The sequence below is a fragment of the Diorhabda sublineata genome, chromosome X (assembly GCF_026230105.1).
Source record: "Diorhabda sublineata isolate icDioSubl1.1 chromosome X, icDioSubl1.1, whole genome shotgun sequence".
Lineage (NCBI taxonomy): Eukaryota > Metazoa > Arthropoda > Insecta > Coleoptera > Chrysomelidae > Diorhabda > Diorhabda sublineata.
This window is the reverse complement of record NC_079485.1, coordinates 9,418,398-9,431,423: the sequence shown is the minus strand read 5'-3', so window position 1 is coordinate 9,431,423 and position 13,026 is coordinate 9,418,398. Positions and strand designations below refer to the sequence as shown.

General features: G+C 29.8%; 1 protein-coding gene across 3 annotated transcripts in view; it reads right to left on the bottom strand.

Moving 5' to 3' along the window:
* Positions 1 to 6,760: 6,760 nt before the first annotated feature.
* Positions 6,761 to 13,026, bottom strand: part of LOC130450679 (protein grainyhead-like) — a 225,445-nt gene continuing 219,179 nt past the window's right edge. For 2 of the 3 annotated variants that reach the window (XM_056789202.1, XM_056789206.1), the window contains 4 exons: positions 12,776 to 12,955; positions 11,716 to 12,096; positions 9,456 to 9,520; positions 6,761 to 7,418 (listed from right to left, as the gene is read on the bottom strand). In XM_056789202.1, the coding sequence (XP_056645180.1) occupies positions 7,292 to 7,418; positions 9,456 to 9,520; positions 11,716 to 12,096; positions 12,776 to 12,955 (753 nt within the window). In that variant the 3' untranslated portion in view covers positions 6,761 to 7,291. The remainder of the gene's footprint in view (positions 7,419 to 9,455; positions 9,521 to 11,715; positions 12,097 to 12,775; positions 12,956 to 13,026) is intronic. The other variant, XM_056789203.1, reaches the window with a different exon arrangement.

Here is a 13,026-nt window from a genome sequence, read left to right as displayed (position 1 = left end):
ATCCACAAGTACCCTTTATTGTACATTGAACTATGGAATCTCTCCAAGAAGTTTGCATTAATGCTTTGCCATTGCTACTTATGTCACAAGCTTTTGTGGGGGATATGAATAGGAGAAGGCTGTCGAATTTGCAACATATTCTCAGACTCTGGAGTCGTTAATACAATAAAATGGAGTTACCCCCGTTTGTATCGTTGCCTAGATACTAAAATAGTGTCTTCTTAATATCGAAGAGTGAATTATTATTTCTAATGTCACTGAGTATACGTGTGCGTGATTCGAGTATAACGAGGTGAATTGTATACTATTTTTTCACTGTTATAATTTTTATTATGTTTGAATATTTCTGTATTTGTGAAATGTTCAATCAATAACTTATATAACTCTGGTAGTAATAATTTTACGTTTACTGTTTGAATATTATTATTGTCCTTGAAAATTCCAAGATCTTATTTCCTCCCAAAATTCTCCCATTTGTGTAGAATGTTTTATCAATGAAATAAATTATCCCCTGCTTCATGTAGCAGTTTCCAATTCCACTAACGGTCATAATAATAATAGTTTATGTTTCTTGATTTTAGGTCTCTTCTGTTATGAAATTAGTTTTTACTATAATTTTTGAAAGACAGATAAAAATTTATTATACAAAAATTGTTAAAAAATCTAATTTTATAACTGAAGAGAACTAAAATCAAGACTATTTAGAAACATATACATATATGAAAGGTCTAAGAAATAAGAAATTGAAGAAAAATGATAATAGTTTACTAAACCGTTTATGGAAATGGATTAAAGACCAAAAGCATAGACTATATATTTCGATTAGTTTGTTTATCTGTAAATGTTTTTTGTTTTGAATTCCAGCCATGCCATTGTCATACCACATTATTAATGTGGTATGATTATAAAGAATAATATTCATCAACTGTTATTGATAAACTCTATTTAATTTCACTTTAAAATATTTATTGCCAGTGATATTAGACTGTTAAAGAGCATATATATATATATATATATATATATATATAAATGAAACTGTAAAATCGATAACCGGTATCATAACAATGTCTAGGAAAAACGCAATATATTTTTTTCTGTGAAATAATACTATGTGTATAAGTTCTAAAGCCGCCGTCAAGCATATGGAGCTCTGCAAACCACATTTGAGAGAACGATGTTTAATATTATTCATCATTATAATTAACCTGAAGAGGAAAGAAATAATTTGTGAAAATAGAATCAAATATATGAATTTACCACCTAGAACGTGGAATCGCGTCCATCGTCTCGACTGCTTTTGAACTCTGATTGGGTCGATACGCCGCCGTGAGATTTTCGTGATATTTTCAATGTTTCCGAAATACTAATTTGAATATGCAGTTTGAACAAACTCGCTTTTCGATATTCTTATCCACAAAACACTCGAGATGCATCAACCTAAGGAGACTAATATAATCTGAAACGTTTTTGGGAAGGAAAGAACTAATGTGATTTTTAGATAAAAAATAATGAGTATAGTATAAAAAATACTGACAAGCTTCTATTACCATACCGAGAAAGAACCTAGAATTCGACCTACTAGAAGAGTCATGCTGCAAAACCAGTGCCACCAAGAGGAACCGACATGGCCTTCCTATATCTACTTAATGATAATAGATGAAAAGATACTTTCAAGTTTTCTCAGGTCTCTTTCTGCTTATTATGAAGAATCTTGAAACATTTCCAATACTAACTAAAACTCTTGTACTTCCCCGTGGAATCGCCGTTGGACATTTATCGGGGAAGGATCTAGTTCTTGCTTTTTCTTGTTAACAACTGTGGTAACTGCTTATTCTAACTGTTATAACTTTCGTCCTTTCTGTGAAACAGAGATTTTTGGAAACTTTCATCGCGTTTCAGATGTTTTTTCCTAATGTCTCTGGTTGATTTGTATCCAGAAACTTCGACAGGACGGGTACTGTGGGGAATCATCGTGTGTGTGTGTGTGTGTGTGTGTGTGTGTGTGTGTGTGTGTGTGTGTGCTCAGATTAAAAGTTCAGTTATCCATGAAAGAAATTGATAAGTTCATAAAAGACAAATATTTTTCTCTTTACTATAAAATATATTATGAAACTCTTCATTCTTGAATTGTCCTATACAATGGTAATTTAAATTTTGAATTTTCATGTCTAAAGAATGCTAGAGTGCCGATAAATTTCTGGGATACAGAATCAATTTAAAAATAGAATCACAACTTGATGAATTGGAAAAAGTTCGTTCCTATTTTTCGTTGAATAAAAAATGACTTACCTTCGAACACTATAGTAACGCACTACCCAGTATTTCAGTAGAGTGAAGACTTCAGTGGTGCCTCTCTTCAAACAGGTATTACTACAACCATTCCGTACCTCTAGTCCAATGAAATCTATTGTATATTCATGCGGGAAAACAAAGTTTAAAATAGCCAATGATTATCGATTATACTCGTAAGTACTATTGAATACATTGTTTACACCACCACTAACCAACACTCATAATTGACACTGACATCTTGCATAATTATATCAATTATAACACCTACAGCATGCGTATCAAAAATATTTTTCTCAGAAGTTATTTTTAAAAAATATGTATCAATTAAATTATTCGTAGTTGCATTAAAATATATGAAATAGAAGTAAAAATCATTGAAATTTCTCGTTCCTATGTATGTGAACTTTTTCTAAAGATTCTCTTTTTTATTTATTTGATTCCAAATTTCGTCAAGCAACATTTTGCAAACGTTTTCCAGGGCGTAGGATTGGTTGTGGAGGTCTCATTACCACTAGGTTTTTGTTCATGGGGCTGGATGAGAAATGAAGTCTACAAAATAAAAGTGGACACACGGGATGCACTAATTGGACGAATAGAGAATACTGCAGCCCATATTAAAGAAGAAAGAAATGAATCAATTGGGAGAGCAACAAACGCTCTTCGTAGACGAAGCAGAAAATGTTTAGAAGTCAATAGCGGTATTTTTGAACATTTATTGAAAGAACGCTATGATTATGAAATATACAATACAATATACAAAATGAATTGTATGTATGGAAAGCGTTAGATTTCGATTATGAAGTTTCCTTAGATAAGAATTGATTTTTTGATGTATATTCTTAATTTTATTTTTTGATAAAGTAGTAATGCAGTTATCCACATAACGGAAAAAGGAAGGAATATTTATGCTAAGTTTCCTCAAGATCTTCGATTACTAATTGTGCTATAACACTTGAGATGGATTCTTCCATAACACAACCATCAATTTTTACACATATTTTATTTTCAAAGTTTGTTGTTACTATTACTATGTTGACAAAATCGTTTTGAGGTGGGTTTGTGTACTTTCATTTTGTCTGAAATACATCACACCTTTGGTACAAGTATTTCAGGTTTATGTAGTTTTCGTATACCATATGATGGCAAAATAAAAAGTTGTTCTTCCGAAGATAAATATATCAATTTTTTGTTTTCGATAAGAATTCGTAGGGTCTAAGGTTTATTTTTTTTATAAGTTGTCTCATCACTTACTAATTTCATCATTTTATTATTATAATCTTCTAATTTCATAATAACAGTTTTATTAGAATTGCTTGCTTTAAACTTTTTAAGATGTTTGTCAAATAGCAAAAACTGCAATAGAAGAAAATAATTATTCTGAAAAAATAATATATCAAAGTAAAGTAAAAGATCAACAGATACTGTAATCAATTAAGGAACACAACAGAAAATAAATAAATAAAAATTTTAATAAATATGATGCTAGTATAATTCATAGAATACATAATACATTATCCTTGGAATAATTTGTGACGCTGTCCATATAGGACAGACATCTGTCTTCCCATTCTCATACCAAGAATGTAGATTCAGGCAATTTTTGTATTTTTTTCTACAAATATCTTAGGATAAGTAATACATTGGATTCTGCGTGCTATGTATTTAATACTAGTAAATAGTACACGTTTATGTGTTTATCGGCATTCTCTTCACAGCATTTTCCAGCGACAATACATCTTACATGGTGATAAATTTCAATTATTTATTCTTGATACAAGGGTTGTGGTAATGAACGGAAAAATAAATACATATATAATTTTATTTATAAAATCAAGACATACATTTATAAAAAAAAGAACCTTAAGTAATATTGCGAATATAATTTTCATTGAACCACATTTTTATCTCATGTAGAATGGTGGTCAATGCAAATAAGTCGTCGATTATAATATTTTTATAATCTCTTTCTAAATAAAGATACAGAGAGCTATCTAATGAATCTATAACTACTCTAATATCATAATAAAACTGTGTTTAAAGATTTTACACATTTTTATAATAAATTATTCGAAAAGTAAGGACATATTTATATAATCAGATCAGTACCATGTAGAATTTTCTAAATTCAAGGAAAATTCATTAAAATATCTTGAAGAATTGTATCTCAAAAGTTTTTCAGATTTTACTTTAAATGACCATTTGTGAACATGAAAATAAAAAAGCGTTAGTCAGGTACGTTCTACATTTTTGTGAGTCCATTTTCAAAACTCACATCACATCGGTATGTACTATTTCTGGGAAATAATAGATATTTTTTTTTGGAGTAATTAAACGATAAATTAATATGATTCTATATTTACGATATAACAAAAATAACCACTGAAAATGCATTCAGACAATTCCTTTGTATAAACTATAGAAATAAAACTGCATATGGTATCTCGAAAAAGTAATTTTTGTAAATTAATATTAATGGATTTGAAATGGCGAATCTTACTACCATTTGTTAATAATATCGTCGATATTGATAGCAATAAATTGTTAATTACATGTATTAAAACTAAATTTTGAATTATTGCACATTTTGGAATAAAATGAAAATTTGAAAAATTACTGAGCTTTTGTGTTACATTCTTCAACATAAGAGGTTTTGAATAGTTCTTATCACAACACTTAAGATGCGTATATATCTAAGTCATGGCTGGTCAGTATTTACATTTCTAAAGCTATTTACAAAAAAAATCCCCTTTTCCGTATCCCTAGATACAAGAATTAGTGTTTCTGTACATGACGTGTTCCGATCATTTACAAATTTCAATTTTGAGATCAATGGCGACCAAGTTATCAATGTGATCCATAAAACACGACATTTTCCATTTGCAATTCTCTTGCTTAGTTTTACAAATCATACGTTAATTATACACAAAAGTTGAAGTCGGCCAATGTGATATTTCTCAAAACTATATTTTTTCTATGACTCCTAAGATTTTAACTTGACACTTGTTTAAAAAAGGTCTATTTAACATAAAAGTAAATTTTTTTGGACTGTTTTTTGAAAAAATTGTTCCTATATTCAACCTTGAGTATTTTACAAATATTATTGAATCAAATATCGGCAATTAATGACCTTCATTTAAATTTTCAAAATAATAACACAAGTGAAGACCAGAAAAAAAATTGTAAGGCAGCAATAATGTAAGTTGGATTTTCCAAAATGTCGAAGGACTAATCAAAAAAATAATGTATTCAAACAATATCGAAGATAACAGTATTGGATATCATCATACGCTTCAAAAAAGAAATGAAAGGTGTAATACAAATTTAAAGCGAGAATTGCTTGGTTAATATTTTAGTATATCAAATTAGACAACATCATACGAAATGCAGAGATTCATTTGGTGGCAATGTGTATACAATATTTGCCAAAATGAGTTTAGAAATCGAGAGAAAACATAAGGGATTATAGTATAGAACTTCCCATTGAGTTTTAATATTGTTTGAGTTGATTATATACAAGTTTTCACTTCTATAGATATTCCTTTAACTTCTAAATTGGACATTCTGCAACTGATTTGATTGAAATTTTTGAACATAATCGATTATATGAGTAAACAATTAAAAATCTAAAAATAAAGTTATTGTATTCTTGTCTTTGTATTCGATAAAAATTGAAATGATAATCTTGTGATCCAAACTATACAATTATTATATAACGGACGTTTTTTTGTAAAACCGTAGGTAGTGCAAATACTCGTGCACAAATTATTGTTAGAGATTACATTACATTTGGAATATCCACTCTGTTTTTTGGAGAAATTTAATTTTTAGCAATTCTCCTTTATTGAAATAACTACAATGGAGCTTGAGTTTAGATTAACAAAGTAAATATCAGGCCTTCTACAGCTGCATAAATTTCGAATTATTGTATGGAATGTGAAGTTGGAATATCACATATTCTAAGAAAACCTCAGATTCGATTTGAAATATATTTAATTTTCTTGTTACGATGGTAATTTCAATTGTTAAATGTAATAAATTAACAACGTAGCATAGCATATTAGTTTTAATTAAGAAAACTTGTATTTTTACTGAAAGTATGACATATGGGATGAGTCATTTATGATAATTACCTTTTTAAATGCATCGATTACTAATTGCAGTTGAAATTAGTATTTTCAACTACTCAAGTTTCATTTGAAATATAAAACGTCTTTACATAATTCGTATAGAAAACAACAACATTTTCTTTTTAATAAGCAAATCATTATCTTTGGCACTAAATGATTTTTATCGGAATTAAACTGGCACCAATTAATGTATATTAAAAAAAAAAGAAATATATGAATAATTGTTCTTCCATCCCACATAAGTTTATACATATTTGATGTCTACTTTAGATATTGTAAGACAATTGAAACAGTCAATTCATCTAAATGTTTAGGAATTCACAGCAATTAAAATTCTCTAATTAGTTTGGAATTTTATTTATTACAATATATGATATAATTACTGCACTACAACAATGGCTCATCCTATATTTAGGTTTGTAAAACATGTTGAGAGAATACTGCAAAATAATTTTGTGACGTGGTGTTTCGAGGAGCACCATCAAGTTAATATATAAAATTATATATAAATCGATGTAAACCCTACATTCTTAATTTCTAATAAAAGTATTTAAATTCTCAGAAACAAAAACATTGCCACCATGTAAATAAAAATTGATAACATTAAAGTTACATTGAATGTTAATGATCACATTAATATTTTACAAATATAAACGTAATCATGTCCTTAATAAACATAAAAACAAAAAAACTAACAATAACTTAGTTTGATTATAAATTGAATTGAAAAATCCTTGTAAAATCAACATTCTAGACACTATAAACAAATAATAAAGTTCTGATAAACATCGCTCTTAAAAATTACATTGTTAAAAACAAATCACAACAAAAACTGATAATTCATAAGTACGAGTACGTAATATCAATGGCGGTTAGTGGTTCATCAGTTCCACAAGAGTAATGTCGAAAATATCTTCGTCCACTGCTTTCAAATCTATCAAGAAGAAATCTTCATTGCAGTAGTACGCAACCATATCATCATCAATCTTGGCTATAATGCTGAAACAGAAGTTTAGTTGTATGACATATGTCGAAGTGAATGTAACATTAAATAATTTTCAATACCCGTGGTTAGTTTTATATATACGAGGTTTGACGGAAGAGTCACTTTTTAGGGTCCGAACATACTACTTCCAGCTACGGCGATTATATTATTACTTTTATTATTATTATTATTATTATTATTATTATTATTATTACTATTTGGTAATTAGTTTTAAAACTCATATAAGTAAAACTGCTTCCATTGTTGGGTAAAGATGGATAAAAAAGAATTTCGAATTTTACATGAATCTATTAGAAGTTTTAATAATCATACAAAGAAAACCGTTATCGTTCTTGGGTAAATATGGAGAGAAAACATCATTTTATGAGAAAAAAAGAAGAAATCGAGGAAAAGTTACATAATTATTATCATGAAAGGGATCCGTCCCATGAATTGATTTGTGAGTTTCTTCTTTTAAAAGTGGCCACATAAATATGATGATGCTAAAGTCCGACAATGTCATTTACTCGAAAACTATTCCCAAAAATGGTTAATAAAATTTGTACTTAGCGATTGTCAAATAAAAGTATGTGAGATAGCTAATGAACTAAATATTTACTTGGAAGGTTACATGTGGAAAAGCTATCTTTAAGGTGGGTATAACGATTGCTTAATGTTGATCAAAAGTTCGTTTGCATTGAAAATTTAAACGAATATTTTAACAATAAAATCTAAGTGAGTTTTTTCGTCGATATGTTAACAGTGTATGAAACTTGGATACACCATCACGCCCCAGGAACAAACAAACAGTAATAATGGAATAAAGAAAAAACCGAGCATTTTTGTTGAAGAAAAGAATGTTGTTTAGAGAAATTAGCAGAACTGTGTATTATCTACCGTATTAAGTTGACTTGGCCTTTTCGATTACTTTCTGTTCACAAACAAAAAAATTGCTTGGGGGAATGCGATTTAGACAAAAGAAGAAGTCATGTCAGAGGGAAACGCATATTTTAGCGGAAAGATTATTTTTTAGATGGTTTGAAAAAACTGGAAACGTTACTTAGTCTGTAAAGGTGAAAAGAGGTTATCAGTTTTTTTCATGGTGAAGTAAGTTTCTGATTGAAAATTCATCATTCCGTCAAACCGCCCTCTTATGATTCCATCAGATAATATAGTGAACTATTTGGCTTGGAATTTAACTTAGAATTAAAGACTTTTTTAGAGCTATTTTACATGAGTAATTTGGAAGATATTATATGTACAAAAATTAATTTAGAAATCCCTATATATATTTTTTATTTAAAATATACAAGTGTATCATACAAATCACAATTTAAATCAACGTAAATGATTTTCAAATATATAAAATTACTAATAAAGCATCTACTCGCAAATATTATTTGATGGAAAAGTCAGGAAGATCTTCTGTAGCCGTTATGCTACTCTCTTGATAAGTAAACAAGCATGTCATTCAACATCAGAATGAGAGTTTCTTGACAAAAAAGTAAGGAGGAGTAAGGAGATCAGAAAAAATATAATGAGAGATCTACCGTAAGGAGGTAACGAGATCGGAGAAAACATAATGAGAGATCTGACTCCACTAGACTACTATTTTCAAGGTAGTAGTTTATTACGCTAAGGTCGGTTATATTCAACTTTCATTATTAAATTCGAACATCCATTTAACTTTGTAACTTTCAGGGCATTCGCTATGGCAGGTTTTTGACAAGTTCATGCCTGCGCTTAATTTAAGAAACAAAAGAAACCACGCGAAAGAAGATAACAACACCCTAATATCAGTAGGCATTGTCTCAAATTGTTGGAAACTATTTCTAATATAGATACTAGGAAAGGGTTTTGGTATGATGTTTTGGCATAATTTTTTTTGAATTAATGTTTAGTCATGCATTTAAATAAATTTATTATATATTTGTGAGTTTTGAGTCTTGTAAGTAGTTAGTAAAATGCGAACTGAAAAAAAATTCAACCAGTTAGTGTCCAGTTCACTATTCACAACTACTCCAAACATTTGTCAAAAAATCTTAACTTACCCTTTTCTGTTTTTGCGATACAAGTTATTTATACTTGAAGTGCTAATTTTGTACTTATTCTCAATCTGCAAAATAAGGAAAACAGAATTAATTTTTTTGTTTAGAAGGAATTATGGATTTCTGTCTTTCTTAATTTTAGCATAGATTTAGAAGAAGTACTGAGCTTTTCTCTAGAAATTAAAATGACAAGTACGTGGAGCTGCAAATGTGAACTGTTCCCACGTTGGTGTTTAAAATGATGTTAATCCAACATGCCAATTTTAGTTTTTAGTGTTATTAAAAACGGAATGAGATGTGTAAAAGCCCAGTACGTCCAGGTCCATGCACATTAGGCCTAGGGCTTCCAGCACAAAATATGTAAGTAAAAGTCAAACATTTTTCAAACACATCCTCATTTTTCTAAATTCTCCCATGAATATACTTATATAACTATAAATTTTTAATATAGAAATATTGATCTATACATACGAGGGCGGTTTAACGGAACGGTGATATTTTAATGAAAAATTCACTTAAATGTGAAAAAATATTCAACACAATTTGCCCAGCGAGTTTCCAATCTATTCAAACCATCTAAAAAATAATCTTTCTGTTCTGCAAAATACCGGTCGTGATGGTAGACCTTCTCATTTGTCTGGAATTTCCACGAGCACGCCAAGTTTGGCAACAAAAGGTAGGTAGAATGAAGGAGACAGATAAGGTGAATATAGCGAATGATGCAATGAATTATATACGTTGCTTGGCTATTTTTCTGTAATAGAACCGGACGAAAGTGCGACGCGTTGTCAAGATAACATGTTTGGCATGTTCGTCATCAAATAAACAATGAAGATTACATATTTGGAATTCCAAAACATGAGTTCCCGGGCAAAAAGCGGTTTTATTTTCTTCGGAGCACGTTTGGTTTGGATAAAGTCCATTGTTTCGTATTTGTATTTTTGTTTCTATGGTGTAATGGTGTACCCATTACCCCCAAAATAACAAGTAACAGTATAATAACTGCGATTAAAGTGTTTGTCAATCTCCTCAGTCAAATTGCCCTTGTATAAGAAACAAAGTTAGTTTTAATAATATAGGGTACTTTGTATATTATAAACGAAGTAGGTCAGCAAATCAGCAACATATCGATTCCTGAATATTATTTTGCACACTCAACAAAACTTAGAAGTTTTGAGCGTAGACATTGTTTATGTAGTTTGACCATTTTGTACACCCACAAAAGAAACCTAAAACAATCCCTTGGTATAAATGAAATATTTCGAAGACTGAATAATAGAAAATTATCTAGCCACAGAGTTGAGAGTGTATAGTCAGGTTTCGTAAAAGGGCGAAATTTTGTTTTAAAAATAAAATAATTGGGTCACGCAATATTATTGATGATATAAATATTCTAATTCGTTGGAGTACATCAAGATAAAAACAGAATGAGAATTTGGAAGAAGGAAATACTGAGAGACCGAAGTAGAACTTTTGTAAAATAGACATATACAAAAGCCACAATAAAGACAATGGATTGAAATTTATTCGAGATAAAAACTTACTTTCTCTTACGTGAGAATATTATTTACATTTGATTGAAGATGTTGTGAGAGGAAATAATTTTCAAAACATTCGTTATATTTTGAAGTAGGATTTAACTGTATTTTCACAAAGTCTGTGATGATTGTACCAAAGAGCTTTTCATGAAATATAGCAAAGAAAGATTATTCGATTATCCTAATTACCAAAACGTCGAATAATTTGTAGAATTATTTGTTTGATCCAATTTCATTTTAAAAATACTTAAGAGGTAGAAATAAAAAATGTACAGAAGGCAACTTAATTTCTGATACTACAAAAGTAATGATTTGCAATATTTCGAATCCTAATTTATTTAGATAGTTATAAGATATTGAATTTGATGTGTGTGTGTGTGTGTGTGTGTGTTTATGTGTGTGCGTGTGTCATGAACCTTTCAAGGTGCTTTGATAGTTTTTAACCTCTTTGAATATATTTTTTAAGTGATATTAAACGGTTGAATGGTTAATTTTGGAAAACTGTATGACGACTTAATGATTTTATGCTGAAAACCCATGAAGCAAATAAAGCTAAGCGTTATAATATTATGTGAATAGTTGAAAAACCTGAAGCAGTCTACTTGTAATTAAAATAGATAAATACTCATATTCATGTTCAGAATAAGTAAATAGAATTGATTAAAATTCATGAAACTGTTTCTGCCTAGGTTTTTCATGCCTTAGTTCAATATTCTTTAACTTACTGCATTTAGAAGTCCAGCCGTAGTAGGAGGAACAACATGTAATGGAGTATATACATCTTCATTCTCTTGACGTACATACAACATCACCCTCTCACTCAATGGTGGAGGCCCTGCTCCACCTGGACCTCCCATCAATTTAGTCCTTTTAATTGGCGGAGAAAAGACATTTCCATCCGAGGATAAACTACTGTCTAATATACTGTTATCCTTTTTGTCTGCTTCCGGGGGAAAGTGGTTGTGGAATTTGAGGGTTGGTGTGGTGGGAGGTTTCGAAGCTGTATGCAGAAGAAAAGGAGAACCTGATGTTTTCACGTGATCTACTGGACCACTGAGAGAACCATCTTCTTGTGAATAAAAACCTTGCAGTTCCATCGAAGTCAGCTGGAAATATGAAATATATTTAAGTAATTGGCTTAAAAAATGTCCGTGTGAGTATTCGTGATTACTAAAGCTAGTAGTTCCCCCTAACATTTTAGAATCGGAAAAGAAAAAAATACAAAAAAGACGAAATATTCTATACAAATCACATTATTGGTCTCCGAAAAACATCTTTATATCATTATTTGTACAAAATCCTGTAGCACAACGTTCATTTTTGAAAAAAATGCAAAAACACGTCAAAGTAATACAAAACTGAGAGAATTAATGAATAGTAGAATAAGTTGATTGATAAATTTAGAAAAAACAATCACATAAATAGAAGAATTAAAAAAAAAGTTATTCAGTCAGAAAATCTCTTTTCTCCCAATTTTTTACAGATCAATTTTATTATTATGGGTCCTTTAACTGGAAGAGAAAGGATAGAAATTCAGATAATGGTAGGTTAGACTTCTGAGTAGTTTGTAGTACAGTTATCAAAGAAAGAAAAGCTGCACCTATACAAAAATTTAACTTTTCCAACGAAGACTCAGGAGTCAGTCAGAATTTTGTGAAATTTTCAAGAGGCTTGGTGATAAAAATACAAATTTCCTTAATAGTGGTACTGAATTTTGTTCATTGGTTTATCATAAGCCTATATATGTATTAAAAGAGGGTTTCAATCATATATTCAAAAACTCACTTTGTCGATATCTTCTGCTGGTGAAAATAGTACAGGAGGCTTTGTGAGATCACTCATTGTATAGAATTCTGATCTTTCGCACATGGGATGGTATAACTCGTCCAATTTTTTTCTCCCAGTAGCTGTCATTTTACGTTTGGCTGCTCGCCTTTCTTCGTCTCTTGTCTTTCGCTCTGCGCCCTAAAAATTTAAACAATTAATGGGAAATTATTTTTATCTCCCAGATTAGTTGAGTTGTAAATTATTTAGCA